The sequence below is a fragment of the Astatotilapia calliptera genome, chromosome 6, assembly GCF_900246225.1.
Source record: "Astatotilapia calliptera chromosome 6, fAstCal1.2, whole genome shotgun sequence".
Taxonomy (NCBI): domain Eukaryota; kingdom Metazoa; phylum Chordata; class Actinopteri; order Cichliformes; family Cichlidae; genus Astatotilapia; species Astatotilapia calliptera.
Window position 1 is genome coordinate 35,267,474 of NC_039307.1, and position 24,778 is coordinate 35,292,251.

At 40.7% G+C, this 24,778-nt stretch overlaps 1 protein-coding gene across 1 annotated transcript; it reads left to right on the forward strand.

The window, feature by feature from the left end:
* Window positions 1-850: 850 nt before the first annotated feature.
* Window positions 851-24,557, forward strand: col9a1a (collagen, type IX, alpha 1a). Its single transcript, XM_026171919.1, has 32 exons — window positions 851-1,056; window positions 1,704-1,778; window positions 2,235-2,273; window positions 2,356-2,418; window positions 4,199-4,252; window positions 4,411-4,446; window positions 4,683-4,706; window positions 5,171-5,224; window positions 5,401-5,454; window positions 5,610-5,642; window positions 5,978-6,034; window positions 6,109-6,162; window positions 6,254-6,307; window positions 6,416-6,469; window positions 7,046-7,099; window positions 7,181-7,234; window positions 7,407-7,460; window positions 7,858-7,911; window positions 8,105-8,158; window positions 8,244-8,288; window positions 8,407-8,460; window positions 8,676-8,729; window positions 10,036-10,089; window positions 15,053-15,124; window positions 16,501-16,536; window positions 16,640-16,684; window positions 16,937-16,969; window positions 17,265-17,411; window positions 17,725-17,779; window positions 17,963-18,151; window positions 18,814-18,891; window positions 23,685-24,557. Exons 1-32 carry the CDS (start codon window positions 982-984, stop codon window positions 23,888-23,890), a joined length of 2,064 nt encoding a protein of 687 aa, XP_026027704.1. The 5' UTR covers window positions 851-981; the 3' UTR covers window positions 23,891-24,557.
* The last annotated feature ends 221 nt before the right edge of the window (window positions 24,558-24,778 follow it).

Consider the following 24,778-nt stretch of genomic DNA (forward strand, 5'->3'; position numbering starts at 1 on the left):
CAAAAAGAGAACTTAATAAACAGTAAGTGAATATGTACAAGGATGACATTCAGTAAGTGAGTGAATTACATACATTAAGTAAATGCATTGAGTGTTTCTTCTTCAGTTACCTTTCTCACTCACTATGTCATAATACACCCTCTTAGCATTGAATCATACTTGTTATCAATCTCTGGCTCTCTTCCACAGCATGTCTTTATCCTGTCTTCCTTCTCTCACCCCAACCAGTTGCAGCAGATGGTCCCGCCCCTCCCTGAGCCTGGTTCTTCCAGAGGTTTCTTCCTGTTAAAAGGGAGTTTTCCCTTCCCACTGTTGTGCTTTCTCAAAGGGGGTCATATGATTGTTGAGTTTTTCTCTTTATATATTATTGTAGGGTCTACCTTACAATATAAAGTACTTTGACGTGACTGTTGTTGGCGCTGTATGAATAAAATTGAATTGAAAAATAAATTGAAGTACAATACAAATAAGTGGTGTAGTTGGGCACAAACATGTAAAGGCCCCCACCTCTATCATTTAAAGCTATACCACCATAGTTCATTTAGGGCTTCTGTTAGCAGAGTTGGACCTTAAGTTGATGTTGAAGGCCCCACAGAAGACTAAAAGGTAAACCTTGAGTTTCGAAATCTTTGGTATTAAAAGTGGAATGAAAGCATCTTACTTTACAGAATGCTGTTATGTTTTATGTAGCAATTTACTGATAAGAACCACAGTAATGTAACAGTTGTGTGTGTATTAAACATTCAGCTTAACCTTTACAAGTAAAGGGAAGTACGTCCCACCCTGTGTGTGCAGGGAACCCCTCCTCCTCCTCCGGCCGGCCTCAGCCTCTCAGAAATAATCAGGACTTTCTAACATCCTCCCCTTCCAACAGGCGGTGGGGTTTCAGTCAGGGGGGACGCTGACAGGTGGACTGCCTGAGAGCCCCATCTGATCTGGAAAAAGGGACTTTCAGTGTCTTCCTCGGTCCGTAGGAAGATCATGGCTCCACCACGAATCTGTCGGGAATCCTTCTTGGTGCTTTTACTGCAAATTGTGTTTATTTGCTCCGCTCAGGTGAGAGATAAGCGTAGATTTTTTTTCTCTTCTCTGAACTGCAAACGTTTTTAAAGTCCTAATGTCCTATGCGTTCATGTGGCAGAGCCGATGTGGTATATTTGATAGGTATTTACGACTCAGAAAGGAGCACACTTTACGGTTCCTAACTGTAGTTTTTACTCCGCTGTGTTTCATATACTTGTGTAGCACTTTAAGTAATCTCATTATGAGTTAAATATTCTTCTTTAACTCTGTGCTCTAACTTTAGACATGTAAAAAGCTTTCTGTGGTGGAAACGTAACTACCCTAAAGCAGTTACTGCAAAATGCACGGTACTTTAAGGCTACTGTACTTTAACATGCTGTATTGATGATTAAATGAATGATTTCAGTGTTTTTGATTAGGTTTTTCTAATGTCAGTTCATCCCAGTGATCGCAACTGGCACCAGTGAAGTCCAGAGGGCAGCAGTAATCTGAGCACATGCGGTTACTTAGGTGGAATAATAGGAAACCTGGTTCTGTGACCTAGCCACTCACATCACGCAGACAATGGGACTCTGTGTGAGCTTACCTTCACACTAGCAGCAGCAGCAGCACTGCTTGGTATTTGGAGATGGATTTCAGTTGGAAAAAAAGTAAAAAAATTTTCTGTGTTTGTTTTACAGAGAGGCCCAGTCGGTCCCAGAGGCCCTCCAGGGCCACCCGGGATAGGTGGAGTGCCCGGAGTGGACGGTATTGATGTGAGCCTGCTTTTTGGTTCTTCTTTTGTACTGAATTTTATTCCAGGATTAATCAGCTCAGTGAACAGTGAAACCAAACAGCAGCTGATGTTCTCCGACAATAACAAAGCTCTGTCTGTCTCTCTGTCTAAATCATGGTATAGTTGTATCTATGCAGGGCTCGTTGACCTTTTTCAGAAGAACTGCCCTACAGAAAAAGAGAAAGTTGATCATCTTAATCTAAAGTGTGCCATACATTGTGCACTGAAAGTCTGCCTTTTCATTTGGATGCTGGCCTGCTATGGGCTCAAAAAGTTTAAGACAGTCTTTTAAATCCACATTTAATGAAATCATTTGATGGTATCATGATTGCATTGAGCCATTTATGTATCACCTTATAAATGACAATGAAACATAAAGTTATATGTATGATGAATATTTAGTTTTCATTGTATCATCTCCTTCATGTGTCTTCAGGGCGACAGAGGAGAAGACTCTACAGTGACTGGTGCACCAGTGAGTCAGTTTTTGGTTTCTCTTCTCACATGCAGAAGTCTAAGATTAATAAAATCAGTAATGCTGAATCTTCTGCTTCCAGGGACCTGATGGAGAGAATGGCAAAGATGGGACTCCTGGAGCTCCAGGCATCCCAGGGGCAGATGTAAGTAAGACAACATGTCAACACAGGCACAAACTGGTAAAGTGTTTGTCCAGCAGTCATGTTTTATAGCTTAATCATTCGCGGTGTGGTCTCTATAGTCCAAACCAAAATAAAAGACTTTATTAAGTTCTGAATTCACCAGCTAACCTGATCCAGTAGGTCTTAAATTCTCCAATGTGATAATGTATTAAGTGTCCGTAAGATCTGAGCCACATGACTTAAGACATTCAGATCTGCTGCTGTAGGAGCAGTTTATATTGGCCCCAGCTGAGCAAAAGTGTAGAGGAAAAAGAAAGGTCCCTTGAATAAATCAATCTGTTTATTTATGGTTGAGTCTCAAATAGCGTACTGACAGAAACAGGGGTCTTTTTGTGCACTACTCAAGGAGTTCAGGGAAATCAGCTGCCCAGAGATGGCTGACTGAAGGCTGTACGCTGGGAAAGATGGTGCAGAATGGTCACAGTGTGTTTGCTGTCCTCTATGTGGTGGTGGTACAGAGAACAGACTGAAAGACTCAGAGTTTTATATGTACTGAATTCTTTTTTAGCAAGCCTGCACAACCACTCTGTGATTAATTAAAAACAAAAGTTACACCAATTTCCTTGTCTCAGTGCCATCTTTGACCAACCTGCAACATGGCTTCTGATGGCTGTGATAGCTTTCTGCCTTGGTGCTTATTGGTGGTTCTTGTGCCACTATGATCAGAGCCCTTATGCTATCCCCAAGGAACTTGTATCTTGATTTTATATCCCATGAATGGCTTACACATATATTTAACATTTCTTTTCTCTTTTTGTCAATGTTATTTATCGTCTGCTATCTCAGACTCTCTTCTCGCAGTTCATCTCAGGGTGCCATCCCCCTGATCTTTTCATTATAGCTCTAACTACCGGTAATCCTCTCTTTGCTGCCTTCATGAAGTGTGATGAGTTTTTGACATCAGTGGTATCTGTCTCCTGCTTTGGCCAGCTCATTATTTATTCTGGGCTTCTAAGTGATGCAAACCCTTGTCCAATCCCTACTTGAGCACCCTTTGTTGCATGCAAAGTGACAAGTTGCCAGGACACAAAGGGCATCACAGCATGCTGTGTTGTATGGTCATTGAACTGTCAGAATGCTCAATTTGCAGTTGTACCTTAGGTCCTGTCTTTCATGTGAATGTTACTTTGATACTAAGCTAATCATTACTGCAATCTAAACCCATCACTTCAAAGCACATCATTGGCCTATTTCAGGATAATAATGCATCCTGACATATTGGAGCAATTCTCCAAGAATAGTCTTAGGAACATAAGGGAATTCAATGGGTTGACTGGACTTTAGCCTGAACGAGCAACTATGGGATGTACTGGAAAAACAAATGTGATTCACATAGGCTACAACTTCCAACATCCAGCATTTAAGGGATCTGCTGTTAACGTCTTGGTGCCTGATATCACAGGAGACCTCCAGAGCTTTTGTAAAGTGTATAAGAAAAAGTAAAGTGTATATTATTGGATACAGAAAGTTACAATTTCTCTTTACACAAGTCCACCAAGTCCACCTATAAATTCTCTAACCTCAGTCCTATACTATGAGACACACACACACACACACACACACACACACACACACACACACACACACACACACACACACACACACACACACACACACACAGAAATCAAACCAAACAACAATAGGAAAAGAAAAAAATGGTATGGCAGCTAGAGTGCAATATATATTTAAAATATCATTATTGCATGCCAAGATTTGAATGTACTTTGTTTCATGTCCACAGGGACCTGTGGGACCTCCTGGGGATCCAGGCCTCGTGGGCCCAAAAGGCTTAAAAGTAAGTTTATTGTCTAAACATATTTCTCAGTTAGTCATGTTGCTCAGATCTCTAAATCAGTTTTTTCACACTACAGTATAGAGTAGCACCACATATCTGCAAGTATACTGTACTCTGTCCTCATGTGAAATAACATTTCTGTTCTTGCTGGTTTTCAGGGGGAATCTGGAGCACGTGGGCCCCTTGGAGAACCTGTAAGTACAGATATTCAAATATGTATTGCTTTATATATATTACCTTCTTTTCAATGCAAATTTGACCTCTTTCTTCATTTTAGTTATTACCTATTATATCTTGTACAACCTAGTTTTAAAAAGTGCATTGAGACAATTTGACTAAAGCTAATAAAGCCAGCCAGAAGCTTTGCAAATTTGTAATTATTTCTTACTCTCAGTTTGACACATTGTAATTTAGGACTTTTCTCCCACAGGGCGTAGGACCTGATGGACTTGATGTGAGTACACTGCTGATTTCTAAGTCCTTTTCAGGTTTGCATAAGTATGTACATTAAACAAACGAACAAACAAATCAGTGGTTGCCGATTTGTGTTTACCAGCAACTGAGTGGTTACTGGTTACTTTGTAACATATTTACAGGCTGTTCTGTAGTTCCAGGGCTCTTATACGATATTATTCTTTGGGCAGAGTATGGTGAAAAGATCTAACTTCTGCTAAAAACAAATTTGAATGTTCAATGTTTTTTGAAGCAAGGCTTCATTTGATAAATGATAAATATCTGATCATCTTGTTAATGTCATTTCCACAAATGGGAGCGTTTAAATTATTATTGTGGCTAATATTTTGGTGTGTTTTTGTTAGAATTTATCAGTTCTTCTGTTAAAAACTGCTCAGTGTTGCACAGGTGGAAGTAGAGCTCATTTACAGCTCATTTATGCTATTTTGCTGTATTTTTTAACAGGGTATTCCTGGTTCTGATGGGCTACCAGGGGAACTGGGAAAAGTAGGACCCCCAGTGAGTATATAAATCATAAATTGCCTAAATACAATTTCTTAGCTTTTGTAGAATAAAAAGTTTTTATCTTTGAAAGAGCCAATACCTTCAGTACAAACAAAGTCAACAATCATCACAAAACATGTCCTGCTGGTGACTACACAACTGATTAATAAAAACACATCTATCTGCTGCAGGGAGCAAGAGGGAGAAGAGGTCAAGTTGGTCTTCCTGGTCCTCGTGGTCCAAGAGTAAGTATCCCAGTTTCTGTGTACACTGCTAATGAACATCATCAGGGAAAAAAAGATAATAAAGGTTAATGATCTGGTAATTTATTTTAATGAATAGATGAGGTCTGTATTGAAAATAAAAATAAGATGATTTAAGCTCAGACACTTTTTTCTAGGGGCCTCCGGCTGTCTATGAAGGCAAAGACCTGGTAAGTAGATAAACCTGCAACTATTTGTTTGTAAAACCACAATTTTACATTTGGCTTACATACCAGGGAAACATACTAAGAACAGAACATGAATAGACTTAATGATGTGATTAGCAGCAAAATTATCATTCCTTTGTTAATTTCAAAATATTATTATTATTGTTCTTATCGTAACATTTGTAATAAAAGAATTTCCCAAATCTAGAATAAAGTATTATCTTATCTTAAAAGCTGATTATCTTGACTGTGAGATTACAGCGTTGTTTTAGCTGTCAGTGGAGCCCCCTGGTGGGAGGGCGTTTCCATGACCTCAAATAGGCTGTTGTATTTTCCAGTGTCCCAATGCCTGCCCCTTAGGTATTACTGGATATTCTGGCCTCCCAGGCATGAAAGTAAGTTGATCAATTATTAGCATATTTAATTAGCTTTTTGTTGATAACTTCTAACATTTAGTTTCTGTTTATAGGGTCACAAAGGGGTTAAAGGTGAATCAGGTGAGCCGGGAAGACAAGGACACAAGGTAACCTTATGCTAACATCTTAGTTTTCACTACATGAAAAAATTAAGCATTGATATCAAATCCTGACATTTCTGGGACGTTCATTTCTCAGGGAGATGAGGGTGAACAGGGACTGGCTGGTGAAGTTGGATCTCAAGGACTACCAGTAAACTAATTCATCATTCTCTTGTGACCCTAAAAATCTGAATGCATACAGAAATTGCTCCATGCAGTCAAACATATTAACACTCCTCTATCTGCTGAGTAATTCTAGGGCCCAGCTGGATCAAGAGGCCTCCCAGGAATAATGGGCTCTAAAGGTGACAGGGTGAGAGGACGCACACTGCATACAGTTTCATGGATTGTATTTGTAAACGTAAACAGTAAAGTTTGAGCCAAAAGGGCATATATTAAGGGACAGTCCAATGTAAAAAAAAATACCTCTAAGGAAGTTTGTGCAAGTTGCTTATTGTAGTCCATAGCTACAGACGTATTTACAAACTATTATATGAAAAGGGGCAGCACAGTGGTTAGCACTGCTGCCTCAAGAGAAAAGGCCCTGAGTTTCTGTGAGGAGAGTGCATGTTCTCCCCAAAAAATCGTTATTAATAAAGCTCAGTAATGGTGTTGATTTAGCTCAGTGGGATATACAGGCACTCATATGCCATATGGATGGAAAGCAGTAGCCCTGGGTTCACGTCCAACCCCCGGGCCTTTGCTGCAGTCTTTCCCCACTTTCCTGTCTTTCTACACGGTCTCTATCCAATACAGCCTAAAAGACCCAAAACGCAGTAATTTCATGATCTAAGACGTGCACTGGAAAGTGAATCATGTATACTTTTAATAGAAAAAAAATGTATTAACTTAATTTGACTTATGTCCATTTTTCCGTTACTATAAACAGGGACCTCGTGGAAACCCGGGCGACATAGGCCCTCGTGGAATCCAGGGAGCTCCGGTGAGTGGAAGCTTACTATTATCTCTGCACAGTCCTTTGTGTTACTTGGATAAAATCCTGATGAAAACTGACCATTTTTAGGGGGATCCAGGCCAGAGAGGACCCATTGGTGAGAACGGCCCAAAAGGAGTGCTGGTAAGATCACAAATAAAAAAAAAGAAAAGAAATTTAGCATCAGCCAAAGTTTTCTTTTAACTCTCCGTTTCCACTTGAAATACATCACCCAGTATGAACTTAGCATGAAATGAACTTAGGCCTGTCATCATGTGAATTTGTTTGCAGTTAATTGCAGTTTGTTATTTCATAGGGGGACCGAGGTCCACCAGGAATCAGAGGAGTTCCTGGGCCAAAAGGAGACCCTGTGAGCACAGATATGTCTTATACATGCTAGAATCAATCAGTCAATGAATCTTTTCTTCTATGTCTTCTTGCTGACCTGCTTTTCTGTTGTTTTCTACTTCTAAAACCATCCGACCATTGTCTGTTGAATTCATATTGTTATCCTCCTTTCCCACCTGTATTCTATGGACGAGTTTTCCTGTGTCTTTGTCTTGCTAGAATTCAGAATTTAATTGCAATAACGCTCTTATTGTGCTGTTTAGCTATCATGACTGACCGTATTGGGTTTAAATAGCTTTATCTCTACACATATTCCTTCTCTACCAAATATAACATCTTCCTCTTTTTCTTACTGTGGAACTTTGATTTAAATGTGTGAAATAAGCTTTGTAATGAGATCCCTCTTATCTTGCCAACAGGGCCTTCCTGGTCCAGATGGTCGTGAAGGAATTCCTGGACTGCCAGGGTCCAAGGTAACTGTTTTAATTAATATCTAATTAATAATGAACAGAAGTCTAGATTCTCAAAAGACTGCTTTTAGTTTAGCCTTCAGTCTAAGTCTGTAGACATTTCCTTAGGAATTACTTTTAGCAACAATAATACAATAACAATAAAGGTGTTTAGCAGTTCCTCCTCCTTTAGCAGTTCAATTGTTTTTATTTTTAGGGTCTTCCAGGAAAAAATGGGGCTCCAGGTGATGCTGGCCCACAGGGACTTCCTGTAAGTGACGTCTGACAGCCTGATTCCTCATTAACATCTTTTCTTGACTCAGATATTTTCACTTATTACAATTTTCTTCATGTAGGGTTTGCCGGGAGCTTATGGTCAAAAAGGACACGGAGGTGCAAAGGTATGATCAATGCTTCTGTACCAACACCTCGTGAAAAACAAAACTATGTTTGCAAAAAGACAGGAGTTCCACAGTAAGATGAGCCAATGATGTTCTGTTTGTCTCTCTGTGTCACCAGGGTAACGCAGGCGATCCAGGAGTTGTTGGTTTGATGGGGTCTCCAGGGAAACAAGTAAGTGTGAAGCAAGGCGAGATGCATCAGGTTCATTAAATTGTTACGCAAAAGTCTCAATAGACGCATGTAAAAGCACATTAAACTACTGTACCTTACCGGGTTAAAGGTACCAACTAATGGATTAGTCAGATAACTTTTACTATGAGTAGATGACAAAAATTCTTGCCTTTTGGAGCTCTGATGATTATCTTGTCTGATATCTTGTTCACTAGGGTGAACGTGGTGATCAAGGAGAGGTGGGACCCATTGGGCTCAGAGGAGGACCAGTAAGTCTCTGAAATTCATGTACTTGGTTTTCACTTTAACCTCCAAAATAGTTGTTTTCCCTTCGTAAACCAGAAGATCCCCTCCTGTTTGCTTCCAGCCCTTCATGATGCCCCAATATCTACTATTTATCTCACCTAAGTCCTGACTTCCACCTTCCTGTGGGCAAAACACAACAGCCAGAAGCAGTCACCTGTTAGCTTTGCCTACATGGCCTACTTGCAGGGCATGGTGCAAACACGTCTAAAGAAATTGTTTGAGCCTTGTTATTTTATGCTAGAAGCTTTAGTATTATAGCCTCTGTAAATCTGATCAATATGAACAGAGGAAGCAAACTGTTGCAGAGTAAAGGAAACTCCATGATGTAAGTAACTGTTCATCTTCCTCAGTAGGGTAAGATTAAAGAGATAGAAGGCAGCTGATCAAACACACACAAACCCACACATGTGCAATAAGGCTAAGTGCAATATTCTTTTCTGACAAAGTTGTATTTTTACTCAGTTGTATATAGAATTTGTATTCTATTTTTATCCTATTGTATATTTTATTCTACTCTATATAGTATTTTATTTCATTCTATTGTATTCTGTACAGTTGTGCACAGTATATCATTTGTATTGTATTCTAATTTTTGCTATATAACTTTTGCACTGTCCACTTTCTGCTGTGACAAAACGAATTTCCCACATGTGGGACTAATAAAGGTTATCTTATCTTATCTTAACAGTAACTTCAGCAGGATGAGAAATGAGATGAGAGGGAAAACAGTGCACCTATGCTGGTCTCCATTCAGAACATACACAAACAGATGCAAAGTCCGCTGCCTCAAATTTGATTAAACGATATTTATTGAATGAGAAATTGAGAGCAAACAGTCATGTAGAGAAGAAATGCATTTATAGATTTATAATCAGAAGGAGAGTGTACCCGGACATCTGTTAGCCAAAAGCTCAGGCTTCAAATTTGAGTGACAGCATATTCTTAGACACACAACCTTTAGGAGCGCCAGCCAATTACAAAAAAATCAAATATCCCAGTCAAACCCAGAGGATCGACTGGGATATATGATAAATAAGGATGTTAATATACGGTGACTTGTTCAACTATAAAAATAATGAGCTGTAAACGATAAGGATATAAAAGATTCCCTGTAATAGCTACAGGACAGTTGACCTAAAAATATCATCACATACAGTATATCAAACATGACAAGTTACCAAACTGCATTTCTTTTTGTTTATTTCACTTGCGTTTTGACTCACTTCTGTCTGTATTTCCAGATGTGACCATAGCTCTTCTGTGTTTTAGGGTGGACAAGGAGAAAGAGGACCCGATGGGCCCCCGGGATTATCAGGAGCCAGGGTAAGACCTGAGGGAAAGCCGTCTTTTCTCTTGGGGACATTATGTTTTGAAAAAAAATATGGGAGAAAAAGAATTTAACACAGTAACACAAGTAAGATTCTTCTTAAATGTAAGATATTTAAAAATTTTATTTGAGATCTTATTTTCTGCAAAGAGTCCTGTCTGGGAAATGTGCTAAAAATCAATATTGCTTGCTTGCTGAGGTCCTGGTTTTACTGTAACTTCCGTGATCTTTGTTGCATTCATTTACAGTAGTTCCCAGTGCAACAGTCACACTCTAAGTAAAGGCTTTTAGTTTAGTCTGAAATCTGAGATATATGTGACAATAACGGAAAATCATCAGAAATCTTGATGGTACATATAGTTTTTTTGCCTGTAGCGCTAGGTATTCATCTAGATTTTTTGGAGTGAAAACTATTTTATCTCTTAGTGAACATCACTGAACACAAGAAAGCAACTGTCTGACTTCATGAAAACTGAGCTGTAACATTAGCTTCCTGCTAGTGCTCCTTTGGGTTGGTGAATTCAGACAGGAAAAAAAAAAACAGTCCAAAGAGCTCCAACAGATTTGTAGATTTTGGTTTCTATAAAGACATTTTGCTGTAGATTTTTTCAGATGTATGCTGACATATTGTTTTGGTTCTAATATTGATGGAAAACACAAGGGTTGTATAGACTGGAAAGGCTTTAATAATACATGGTAAAAGGACATCAACAGGTATCCATGCTTTTATTATGCTGGAGTTTAACTGTATTGCATAATATACTGACACATCAACACGATTTAAGGATCTGAGCTGAATGTTATGGAACGCCAGGACTGCCATAATGAATTAATTAAATACACCATTAAATAATTAATTAAATGTGGCAATAATTAATTAAAATTGGAATTAATTAATTAAATAAATAGTTATGACACATGTAATTAATTAATTATTGACACATTTAATTAATTATTTATGTATTTCACATTTTAATTATTTATTGACACATTTAATTAATTATTTAATGATATATTTATTTATTTCATTTTGGCAGTCCTGGCGCCTGGCTCTCATCATGAAATAATTTTATCTGTCAGCCTCACCCATCAAACTCAGGGGGCGGGGTTAACGCTGATCGAGTCAAAACCATTGCTTTGGCCTGGTGGCCATTGTTTCTAGCACACAACAACCGGCATGTGGAAGCTAACAGAACTGAGCTTTGAAAAACCCTGTTTGTGTGTCACCAAATACCGTTTTAATATTTTTTTTAGCCGAGAATGTAGTGGTTTAATCTTCATGTGTCTGGTCGGTTTGTCAAGATACAGCCTCTTTGCAAAAGTGTTTCGATGATTTCAGAGATGTCTGCCCAGTCTCACGGCAAAGCGTGGGATAGATCCGCTCGCCTCGCAAGCAATCCCACCGACAAAGCGCAGGCCCCGGTACACAGCTGTAGTAACCCCCGCTGACTTCTTTTACTGAGGTTATATTTATCGGTGTTTTATTTCCTGATGTTCTTATGTGTCCTACGTGTTTCAGTCGCCAATTCTGAATTATAACTAACATTAAAAACATGTTTAAGGAGGAGAGAGAGCAAATAAATCTGTTTAACATCTGATCTTTGGGTTTTTGTTCAGTAATCAGCGTGACCTGTGTATAAACACATAAAAGAGATAACGTTGGTGTTTCTGTCATGTAGTAACTGCTGGCTTTAACTGTACAAAGGTTGTTCGACACTATGAAACACATACAGACTTCATGATGTTCGGCTAATATTTTTATTGTGAATATTAATCATGCTGACCTCGCTCTGTACACCACGCAGCGAGGTCAGCATGTCCACGATATCCACGATATCCTCAGCTCCATGAGTTAACACAAAGTTTCCCACCTGACTATCTAACTTCCAACTATTCCAGAGACGTGAAAATATACAGCATAAAGAAAAGTGTAAGAGACTCAGCAGCAGATTAGAATAACAGTTATAGATTTAATAAATCACCAAATGAATCCAAGAAACGAGCAAACCTGTTCCGACAATTTGAGTTTGTATTCCCTCAGCTGCAGACTGTTTAAATGTTTGAAAAGGAAGATTAGATATAAAAAACGTCAAACATAGACTCAGTCTGCCTTCACATTTGATATGAGGCCAGCACGTATAGTGGCCTCAGCTATTACTGAAATACACGTGCTATATCATAAACTATGATATAAATAGGGAGGTCCTATTAATATGTTTAGTTTTAAAGGACACCTTCCTGCCTTTAGTCTCATTCATGAGCAGTATTAGTTTTCTTCTAACATCCAGAAGTCTGCACGATGTGTTTCATAGTTTGTAACAAGCCTTTGACAGGTAAACATAACATGACCGAAAAAGCAAAAAAAAAAAAAAAAAAGAGAGAGAGAGAGAGTGTTGAGATAAGAAGAGAAAATGCTCTCAATTATGGAGACAGGCAAATGGTTCATTTATGTTTGATGTGTGTTTATTCCTCCCTAAATATCGTCGGTGAAGTTCGCCATGCACGTCAGATTTTCCTGCGCATTTTTATACCTCTGCCAACAGAGAGAGAAAAAAAATCACATTCTAACAGACAGCTGGTGCTTAGAATACAGTTGAATAACTATTAAAAAACAGATGATATTTAGATGATAGTTCAGTCTAACACATGTGCCAGTGAACCATTAAACGTCTGTGAAACTATGCAGTTATGAAACGTAACTTTAACCTCAGCCAAACCGATTTGCTCAGTTGTAAATAAAACAGCGAAGTAAACGTGACCCGACAGACAGAACCTGAGTGAATGAAGTCCAGCGTTTAACCACTGAGAGCTAAAACTCAGCTGAGGTTTGAAAGCTGTGTGCCGGTGATTGGACATCAGCCGCTGATGAAGCTGTTCGCCTATAAAGTGCTCTGTAAGGAAACAAGCTCCAGCAGCTCTGCGCTCGGGGAAAACACTATATTTACTTATCTTGTGCAGAAAAATGCGCTGACATTGCTTTATATCGAGCACCGGCTGCCCAGTTAAACTGTGACTATCACCAGGTAACGTAGGCGTGTTTCTTGAATTAGCAGCAGGTGTTAAACAGCTGACAGATGAGGAGGAGGATGCATGCAGGTAAACTGAGGGTCTGTTGAGCTGATCGCTGGTTTCGTGAGAAAAATGTCAGCTCGTTCTTTATGTTACAGAAGCACAGAGACACAAGACCAGGCGGAAAGAGACAATCGTTCGGTGAAAATGAGAATCTGTGAATGCAACATGTGGAACACGGAGAGTGGAATATGTAAACAAACCGGTTAACGTAACCCCCTCGGTGCACTCTGCATGCTAATTGTTAGCAGAGCTAGTGAAATCTCTGAAAACATCTGAGCACTTTTGCAAACATATTCTATGTTGACAACCTGACCAGACATACGGCGCGACATTCGCGGCTAAAACACTGTTAAAAGTGTAGCTGGTGACAGAAAAACGGGGTATTTTAAAACTACACCACCACCATTGCTGCCTGTGATTTGATCTGCATTCTGGGATACCTGGCTGCCCCAAGTCTACACAAGCAATCGATTATCTAGGATCGACCTGTTTTGACTTACTTTGCACGGCAACCAATCAAATGTTAGAGAAGCTGCATGGGCAGCGTTAACCCCGCCTCCTGAGTTTGATGGGTGAGGCTGACAGATAAAATTATTTCATGATGAGAGCCAGGCGCCAGGACTGCCAAAATGAAATAAATAAATATATCATTAAATAATTAATTAAATGTGTCAATAAATAATTAAAATGTGAAATACATAAATAATTAATTAAATGTGTCAATAATTAATTAATTACATGTGTCATAACTATTTAATTAATTAATTCCAATTTTAATTAATTATTGCCACATTTAATTAATTATTTAATGGTGTATTTAATTAATTCATTATGGCAGTCCTGGTGTTCCATAGAATGTCTACAGAAGAATTTATTTATGTTAATTAATTAGTGGGAAAATAAAAGAAAACTCTGATTTAGATCATGAAAGGGTAGAAAAGTTGTATTTAATTGTTTCTTTTTACAGTCATATAAATGCACAGTTCCTGAGATCTCCTGCTGGCAGACAGACAGATCAACAAATCTGGGTTAAAAGCAATGCTTTTTGTTAGAACCGAGTCCGCCTGAGTGAAAAACAACAGGATTATGATAGTGCTGTTGTGGGAAAAGAAACAGGAGACGCTGTACAGAGAGGAAATGTTCAGATAACGATAACTTCAAACAAGCAAAAAAAATTAAAAAGTAGAACGCAATAATTTCCAAGGTCTGATGGGCCTTGAGAAAAGTACACGCTGGTCTTTTTTGCTTGTCACTGGGAGAGCAAAAATCAGTAAGAAATGAGCGCCTCGAAACTGAAAGCCAAGCAGACACAGTGTTCATAAATACAATCCATCCTGAAAGTATTATTCGACACGAGAATAATCTGGTAAAGAAAAACCTTGTATCTGCTCAGATATTCATTGCAGGAAAGCAGAGTCATGTTTTTGTGCTTTTAATAAAGAGCTGAACGTCTTTATGAACGCCTGTCCCTGCAGTTAAGTCTCTAATCCACTGGTGAGTGGGCATGAATGGTCTCTTGTGTTACAGACTTTTATTTTTTCTGCAGCTCAGGGGGGATTCAGGACAGGAAAATAACCCGAGAAACCCTGAAAGAAATCTCTGTTCCCCAGGAATGCCCACATCCCCACATGTTATCCCTTGAAACCCTAACACATCCAAGGGAGGGTGGATGCTTGGGGTGCTGGTGGGTCCAGCCTGTGGTTCAGAATGATGTAAAGCTGGAAATGTTTTTTTCCCTTGTAGATATGGTTAGATTAAGTTGGGGGTGGTATGGTACCTGCTCTAGGCTTCACACAGTGTGTTCTGTGTTGTGATTTTGAATGTGTGTATTATATGTTAAGAGGAGGTTATGTCTCTGTGTGGCTATTTTTAAAAAAAAAAAAATAGGGGAGCAAAGGAAATCCAGGCCTACCCGGACTCCCTGGCCCTGCTGGTTTCCGTGGTCAGAAAGGAGACAGGGTAAGAGACACAAAATGAAACAAGATAAAAACAGATCTGATTTAAACCGAAGTCATGTGAATGCAACAGTCCAAAATAAGTAGTCACATGTACCGTGGCTCACAGCACTACCTCACTCTACTTATTAAGTTGCACACTAATGTTATTTTTGTTGAACAATATGGGAATTGAATTTGTGTGGGGATATGGTTGAGATCTGCTGATATCAAAAGAAGCAAACAGATATAAATGATCCTCTTTAAAGGTGGGTGCAAACCCAACAAGACATTTTCACTCTGCTCAGTTCGTGTTCAGACCTGCAGAGCAGAGAGAAAGTCAGATCAGCTGATCACTTGCGGGGGTGGGGTGGAGGGTGTGCGGAGAATATACGAAGTTAAAACATAGCAAATGTTTACAGTGTGTATTAACCCCCCGAAACCTTGGCTGATTGTGACCCACACCCATTTTCACACCTTGGCTCGTGTGATTAGGTAGAGGATCATTAGGGGGTCCATGACCCTCTTGGGGGACACTCCCATAGGGCTTAAAATCTGGGACTCTGCACCAGTTTCTCCTAGAACTGAAGAAGCTTCTCCGATGTGAGGTGAAACGTCTCCACAGAAACCTAAAGAAGTCCAGACACGTTTCTTTCCAAGCTCCTTAGACTATGATGACCTGGATCACTGAGAACCTTCCCAGACAAATCCTTAATTCTATTGTTTGCAGGCTTTCTGGTGTAACTGGAACTAAGTAGGTGAATTGGATGAAGTTTTGTATAAAATTTTATAGCAGGAACAATTGTGTGTTTTTACCCCTGAGTTGAAAAAAGGCTGATGGAGTGTTGTTGTGACTCTGCAGATGACCAGTATCAGGCCCCAGTCAGGAAATACTGCACATACAACTGATAGATGGCTTCAGATTAGCTTTCCAAATACATTTGTCAGAATGGGTTACTGCTGTGTGTGATCACCACACTAAAATGACAATTCTATTAACTCATTCACTGCCATTGACGTCTATAGCCGTCAATTGCAGTGAATGAGTCAATGGGTTTAACTCATTCACTGCCAATGGCTGGCAGTGAATGAGTTAAAAATTCATCGAAAATTGTAAAAATAATAAATAACTGATACAGACAAAAAGTCCAGACGCTTTTCTTTCCAAGCTCCTTAGACTAATAAATAATTGATCCAATATCCCACACTGTCCTAATGCAGGTCCATTTAAAGTCATATCTTTTTTTGACTCAGGCAGCTTCAATCAGATAAATGAAGTCTGGATCAGATCTAGATTAGCAAATTGGATTATTGTGGGTATTGGTGCACTAAATTTATTTATTTCCAGTTAATACTATCAAACTCCCAAAAATAATTATCTTGCTTTTTTGTTTTTCTCAGGGTGCAGTCGGTCTTGATGGTCCAAAGGGAGACCAGGTATTTTTATTTATTTATTAAACTGTAATATCATTATCATTATTATTAGACAAATCACAGAGTGGGATTTGAGCTAAAAATCTGCACATTTTAATATTTTTAGGGACTTCCAGGAGCTGAGGGAACAGCAGGAGAGAGAGGAGATGTGGTGAGTTATCAACTACTGAAAGTACCAAGAAGTGGGAAAACAGACATGCTCGCAGTGATGCCATTAAGAAGGATGTAGTTGTTAACAGTGTCAAGAATCACTTGAGTTTGCAAAATCTGTTGTGGGAAATACTCCTTTGTGACAAAGTGACACAGCTTTGCAGAATAATAAAATATGATACGTATCTGGTAGAAATATCTTCGGATGTTTCTGCATGCATGTAGTTATTTACGCCTGCTTTCTTTTTTTCAGGGTGAACCAGGAGAATCTGGAGAGAAAGGATCGGTATGTTCATCTAACCAAGTGTATCCTATCCTTAAATATTGGAGATTTTTTTTCCCATAACTTAGTTCAAAAAGGTAAACTTTCATATATGCTAGCTTCCTTACGCATAAAGTGAAATATTCGCTGACGATTATGGTTTATATGTTCTTAAAAATGAGAACCCACCTAATTTTTTAGATTGATCAAAATGTATTATTGTATTATTCTGTCCAGTGTTTTCCATCTTACTCCACAGATTCCCACTTCTCTTCCCTTTTTTCTGTTGAAGTCATCTGTTTGGTGCTATTTTTTGTAGTCAGGCCCACCAGGAGAGACGGGAAATAAAGGACCCGAGGGCAGCCGAGGACTGCCAGGTAAAGAGGGCAAGTTGGGCCAACCAGGACCCCGTGGCATGCAGGGGGACATGGGGGTGCCTGGCCTGCCGGGAATACAGGGACCAGCGGTGAGAAATTTTTATCTCTGTACTGTTCTGTTACAACTCTCTGTTGAATCATGGTCGATTATTGAACAGCATGTTCGCTCAAGTGAAATACAATGCTTGTTATTTTGAATTTTCAATAAATGGATTGTTGGAGAAAGGGAATATGATACATCCAGTGTTTATTATTAGTATTCAATTAAAAAATACTTGTTCAGTATTTTTGCAGAATGTTTAATGAGACTATAAATATCCAATCTTCTCAAGAAACACCTTGAGAACACCAGAATTTCCTCAGTAACCATCACTCATCACTATCAACGATCTGTTTGTTCAGGGAAAATCACCAACAGATACACACATCAAACAAGTCTGCATGAGGGTAATGCAAGGTAAGCGTTCTATCGGCTGGTTACCACTAGGTGTAGTTACTGAAGACAGTGTGCTTTACAGTCATTTGGATAAAAGAGCTTTTCAAACCAATCTGTGGCAAACACAAAATGTTTGTTATTTTACATCTATATATCCACCGATTAACACAGAAAATTAAAAAATAAAATTCTCCTGGGCCACAGATCAGTTTGCCCAGCTAGCAGCTAGCTTGACCAGGCCTGAGTCAGGTATTGGTGGGATGCCCGGTCCTCCAGGCCCACCTGGACCTCCAGGCCCCACAGGAGAGAATGGTTTCCCAGGTCACACCGGATCAAGAGGTCTGCCTGGTCTGAAAGGGCCACCTGGACTGATGGGAATCAAAGGACCTAAGGGTGAGCTTTATCTTGGCAGTTGAAGATTGTTGGAGTAGCGCAACCCCTAATGTGCAAGTCCAGTGAGCACAAAGACCGCAAAACTGTCTGACTTAAGTTGGTGATAAGTCACTGCTAACAAGCATATAATAGCACATTTCTTATTCTCTGCCTTTTTTTGGTGCATCACTGAGTTTCTTGGTGCATTACTGCCATCTGTAGATCAGTTCAAAAATAATGGGAAACCACTGGCAGAGGTGTGCATTTCAGGTGCATATATATGAAAACAGGCAAGGTTAAACCAAACATGGAATCACATGCAAACTCAAAATTAAAAATAAATCTTTCATGCTTAACTCTAGTATTGAGATACACAGCTATGATGTATTTGTAATTTAGACAGAGGAAATCTGGAGCTTATCAGGAGGATTACTATTACTGAATCAGAAAAATAAAAGCAAATGACTCATGTGTAAGCTGCAAGCCTGTGGGATTATCGAAATTAACTGACAGTCATTTATATTCATGTTGTTTTGACCCGTAGCTCCTCAGGGACAAATCATCTGAATGAGGGACCAGATGTGGTGTGAAGCCTGAGTTTGAACCTCATGCTAAACACAGCTAAATATAGTAACTTTAATTATGTGTTTCCCATTGGTGATAATTACTTTCCCTCCCCACAGGTGACCAGGGTGATAAAGGGGACAGGGGACCCATAACGAGAGGACCCAAAGGAGAACCAGGTGCACCTGGTTTACCAGGTAATTGACAAGATAGCTGTACATAGAATAAATGAACTAAATGTCTCAGTCAAGCATCAGGTAGTGAAGATTATGTAATATTGTCCAAAAGAAAAATGCCGTTTGGATGAACAATAATGCTGGACAAAAAAACCCCAGATCTGAGCTCAATTACACAAAGCCTTTTATATTAATTAACAGCAAAAATATCCCTTTCTGTCCTCCCGAGTGCATAAAGTCTTATAGGTTAATAATATTATAATTTTCAAATCAAATCAAATCAAATCACTTTTATTGTCACATCACATGTGCAGGTACATTGGTACAGCACATGTGAGTGAAATTCTTGTGTGCGAGCTTCACAAGCAACAGAGTTGTGCAAAATACAATAATGTAAACAAGCAAAATACAAGAATGGCTACATCTGAAACTAATAAATATATGTACAATATATAATAGTATATGCATTTCTGGAAGTGTATACTAAATATTTTTCTACGTGTGTGTGTGTGTGTGTGTGTGTGTGTGTGTGTGTGTGTGTGTGTGTACACATATTTTACAAATTAAATAGAGTAAACAATAAATAAAATATATAAAATAAATAAAATAAAATATACAGAGTGAGACGTGCAAAACAGTGGCATTACTGTACAGTATGGAGTGCATAATGTTAAAGTTCCAGTAGTGAAGCTGAGGTGTCTATGAAGTGTTCACCAGTCTGATGGCCTGATGGAAAAAGCTGTCTCTCAGTCTGCTGGTACAGGACCGGATGCTGCAGAACCTCCTTCCTGATGGAAGTAGTCTGAACAGTTTATGGCTGGGGTGACTGGAGTCCTTGATGATCCTCCCCGCTTTCCTCAGGCAGCGCTTCCTGTAGATGTCTTGGAGGGAGGGAAGCTTACCTCCAATTATCCGTTCAGAGCACCGCACTACTCGCTGGAGAGCTTTGCAGTTGTAGGCGGTGCTGTTGCCATACCAGGTGGTGATGCATCCAGTGAGGATGCTCTCAATGGCACAGTGATAGAAGGTCCTGAGGATGCGCGGGCTCATGCCGAATCTTTTCAGTCTCCTGAGAAAGAAGAGGCGCTGCTGCGCCTTCTTCACTGTTTTGTTTGTGTGTACTGACCACAAACAAAACACACAAAACTGACCACGTAAGATCCTCAGCCAGGTGTACGCCAAGGAACCGGAAGCTGCTCACTCTCTCCACAGCAGCGCCGTTGATGGTGATGGGGGTGTGTACTTCTCTGCACCTCCGGAAGTCCACTATCAACTCCTTTGTCTTTGCGACGTTGAGGGTGAGATGGTTGTCTTGACACCAGTGGGTCAGGGCGCTGACCTCCTCCCTGTAAGCCGTCTCATCACCATTGGTGATAAGACCCACCACTTTAGTGTCGTCCGCAAACTTCACAATGATGTTGGAGTTGTTAGTGGCTGTGCAGTCGTAGGTGTAGAGTGAGTATAGGAGAGGGCTCAGTACACACCCCTGTGGAGCACCAGTGTTCAGTGTGACGGGGGATGAGGTGATGCTGCCCAGTCTGACCACTTGGCGTCTGTCAGACAGGAAGCTAAGGATCCAGCTGCAGAGGGAGCTGCTCAGTCCTAGATCCTGCAGTTTCCTGTCCAGCTTCGAGGGAACGATGGTATTGAATGCTGAGCTGTAATCTACAAACAGCATTCTCACATACGTGTCTCTCTTCTCCAGGTGTGACAGGGCAGTATGTAGTGTCAGGGCTATGGCATCATCAGTGGACCTGTTGTGGTGGTATGCGAACTGTAGAGGGTCCAGTGAGTCGGGTAGTGCAGAGCAGATGAAGTCCCTGACCAGCTTCTCGAAGCATTTGCTTACGATGGGGGTCAGGGCTACAGGTCGCCAGTCGTTCAGTGAGGAGATGGTGGAGGATTTGGGTACAGGGACGATGGTGGCCATTTTGAAGCAGGCTGGGACTACAGACAGAGAAAGGGAAAGGTTGAAGATGTACGTGAACACTCCAGCCAGCTGAGCCGCGCATGACTTGAGGACGCGGCTGGGAATCCCGTCCGGACCAGTAGCTTTGCGTGCGTTCACCTTCCTGAAGCACCTCCGCACATCCTCCTCAGACACAGTGTGCGCACTGACGTCATCCGCGGTGCGCACACTGTCCGGTCTCATGGTGTTCGCTGTGTCGAATCTAGCGTAGAATACGTTTAGATCCTCACACAGAGAGGCCGTGGTCTGCGGTGTGCTGGTTTTCCCTCTAAAGTCTGTGATCGTGTTTAGTCCCTGCCACATACTCCGAGGGTTGTCAAACTGTTGCTCCACCCTGTCCCGTGAATGCTGCATTTAACACCGTGAATGCTGCATTCAGTCATTGTAAAAAATGTTTTTTAATTAGAGGCATGGAAAGCTCTGCAATTCAAAGAAAGGGTGCACATTAAATAAAAAACAGTATCACTTTGACAGTTAAATAGTTTATATTTAGGAGAATAAGTACACTTCTCAAAACAACTGTTCAAAGGAAGACTTTGAAAACACATCAGATCTTAATGGGGAAAAAATCCATCCATCCATCCATCCATCCATCTTCATCCGCTTTATCCGAGGCCGGGTCGCGGGGGCAGCAGCCTAAGCTGAGAGGCCCAGACCTCCCTCTCCCCAGCCACCTCCTCCAGCTATCCCAGGCCAGCCGAGAGATATAATTTCTCCAGCGTGTCCTGGGTCTGCCCCGGGGCCTCCTGGAACACCTCACCCAGGAGGCGCCCAGGAGGCATCCTTGTCAGATGCCCGAACCACCTCAGTTGGCTTCTTTCGATGTGGAGCAGCAGCGGCTCTACTCTGAGCCCCTCCCAGATGGCCGAACTTCTCACCCTATCTCTAAGGGAGAGGCCAGCCACCCTTCGGAGGAAGCTCATTTCTGCCGCTTGTATCCGCGATCTCGTTCTTTCGGTCACTACCCACAGCTCGTGGCCATAGGTGAGGGTAGGGACGTAGATCGACCGGTAAATTGAGAGCTTTGCTTTTACACTCAGCTCCCTCTTCACCACGACGGACCGGTGCAGCATCCGCATTACTGCAGCTGCAGCCCCAATCCGTCTTTCGATCTCCGGTTCCCTTCTCCCATCACTCGCGAACAAGACCCTGAGATACTTGAACTCCTCCACTTGGGGCAGGAACTCATCCCCGACCCAGAGTGGGCACGCCACCCTTTTCCGGCTGAGAACCATGGCCTCAGATTTGGAGGTGCTGATCCTCATTCCCGCTGCTTCACACTCAGCTGCGAACCGTTCCAGTCCAAGCTGGAGTTCCCCACCCGATGAAGCCAACAGAACCACATCATCCGCAAAAAGCAGAGATGAGATTCTGAGGCCACCAAAATGAAAGCCCTCTGCCACTTGGCTGCGCCTAGAAATCCTGTCCATAAAAATTATGAACAGAACCAGTGACAAAGGGCAGCCCTGGCGGAGCCCATCACCCACCGGGAACGAGTCCAACATTCTATATATAACATTGTGGTGTCAGATGGATCGAAACATGGCGTCCCAAAGATGTTCTATTGGCTTTAGGTCAGGTGAGCATGTAGTCAATCAATGGCATCAATTTGTTCATTCTCCAGAAATTTCCTGCAGAGTTTTGTCAGATGAGGTTGGGCATTGTCATACATCAGGAGGAACTCAGGACCCACTGCACCAGCATAGGGTCCGACAGTTGGTCCAAGGGTGCTGTTGCCTAGCCTCTATAGGGTGTGTGTGCCTTTTCAGACCAAACCATGCTGAATGATGTTACAGGGAGAATAATGTTTTCCACACCTTCTCCAGATCCTTTCCTCTCTCTCACGTGTGCTCAGCGTGAACCTACTCTTATCTGTGAAAAACACAGGACATCAGCAGATCTGCCAAATCTGGTAGTGTATGCCAAATGCCAACTGGGCTCTATTAGCAGTAGTGACAGTGCCCCTAGTTGTATGCAAAACAAGTGAAGAAAAAAAATGCCAGTGTCCTGCACCTTCAAAACCATTCCTGTTTTGGTGGTTGTTTCATTGTTGCCCCTCTAGTTCCCCTGTTGTTAATTTCACAAACACAAAAGCAGCTGAAGCTTATTGACAGACAACCCCCTCTGCTGCTAAACTGACCAGATCAATATCCCACAAGTTTAACTGACTTGATTGCTATAGTGATTAAAAATTGTTCATTTCATTTTTGTAGTCGTGTACTTTACTCTGCAAATAATGATGTTAATTATTACAGAACTGCTTTAACACATCATGTTTAGAACTTTCTAGATACCCAGGGCCTAGTAACTTGTTGATATTCATCTGATACATGAGTTTTAATGCCAGCAGTGCCAAACATGACACATTTTAAGTGTAATGAGAAGCTGCAAAAATTCACAGCACTTGACTACTACTGGGTTAGATACTTGGCCTAAGGTTTTCCAGATAGTTGACAAAGGCAGATATTCTATGCAAACTGAACATGGGAAACTTTTGAATATATTTATATTTCCTCATATTTTGTGTTTTTCTTTGCACTGCTCTTGTGCAATCATTACATTTGACATACTAACTGAAGGTTTATGGATAATCTTCCTGGACTGTATTGCAAAAATTTGTAAATTAGTGCTTAGTAAACACAACTAAACTAAATCAGTGTATCACCCACAATCTTGTAAAATAGAGTGAATTTATTGACAACCAGTCATAGAAAGAAGGTGGGCATAGCAATATCACAGTGCAGTGTAAAAAGTCAGGTCCAGGGGCTGCATCAATGTAGTCTATAGGATGATTACAGAAAAACGTGGATGTTTAACTTCTGATCCTCTGTCATTCTGTTTGCAGGCAATCCTGGTCGACCAGCTTATGGCAGAGACGGTCGTGACGGAGAGAGGGGACCTCGTGGGGTTGCTGGTACAGCTGGTGTTCCTGGACCTCCTGGTCCTCCTGGTTTGAACAGTTACTGTGAGCCGTCGCAGTGCATCCTTCCCATGGTGGCATCACCGGTTTCGGCAAAGGACTCCAGCATGAAAGGTCCCACTGAGATGTGAGGAGGGACCACAGCTGCATTAGGCGGAAAACTGACAGAGTGGAGGAGAAACTAGAACTCTGTAGAAAATGTGTCCATTTGAGTTTTGAAGCTTGGTGTGTGTGTGTGTGTGAGTGTGTTGTTGTGTTTTTAAATGTAGTCAGCTGATTTGGAACTAGATTTATTTTTAAGCCATCTTTGAGGTTATAAAGTCATATTATGGTGGACACTGAAAAACACCCATCAGCTTTTGAAACTCCTTTATATGACAAAAAAAATAATTTTACCTCAACTTTGCCATCTCTGTACTGTAAAAGTAAAAGGAGGGTTTATTTTTGAGAAATTAAAAGCTCCCTCCACAAACCTTCTAGCCCCTTCTCGATTCAAACAACACGGCAATATTTTCTGTGTGTTTATGTAAATGTGTCAATATGCAAATTATACTGATGAAAAACATACATTAGTTTGTGAGTATCTTTGTTGGTTGTCCACTTAAATCCCCACTTGTGCTTTTTGCTCTTAATGTAGGAGAATGTTTGATAATTTCTGTCTCTGTGTGGTTTTGATTAGAGGTTGGCCATGTTTGAAAACCTCTCTGGCAGTTTTATATGACTTCTTATTTATTATATCAAAGTTTGACGTGACATCTTCAAGTTGTAAAAAGGAGGGAAATAAAAACATTTTGATAACCCCTGGCATGTTTTGTATGAACAAGGAAAATAAAAATGAAGTGCACTTAAAACAAAACGTAAACTTGAATCACTACGATGAAAAACTCAAAGCTGTTTGTTACTTTAAAACACACCAAGTTCAGACAAAAGGATTAAAAAGTATCAGAAAGCCGATCTCATGAAGACGTGCTTAACCATGCTTACTAAAATGAGTGCTTTTACAGTGTCATTAAAATTGT

Excerpts from the sequence above, each read along its gene's own strand:
- col9a1a (XM_026171919.1), top strand. The coding sequence starts at position 982 with ATGGCTCCACCACGAATCTGTCGGGAATCCTTCTTGGTGCTTTTACTG. Across the intron at positions 7,235-7,406 it reads ACGGCCCAAAAGGAGTGCTG|GGGGACCGAGGTCCACCAGG; the intron begins GTAAGATCACAA and ends GTTATTTCATAG. Across the intron at positions 10,090-15,052 it reads CGGGATTATCAGGAGCCAGG|GGGAGCAAAGGAAATCCAGG; the intron begins GTAAGACCTGAG and ends AAAAAAAAATAG.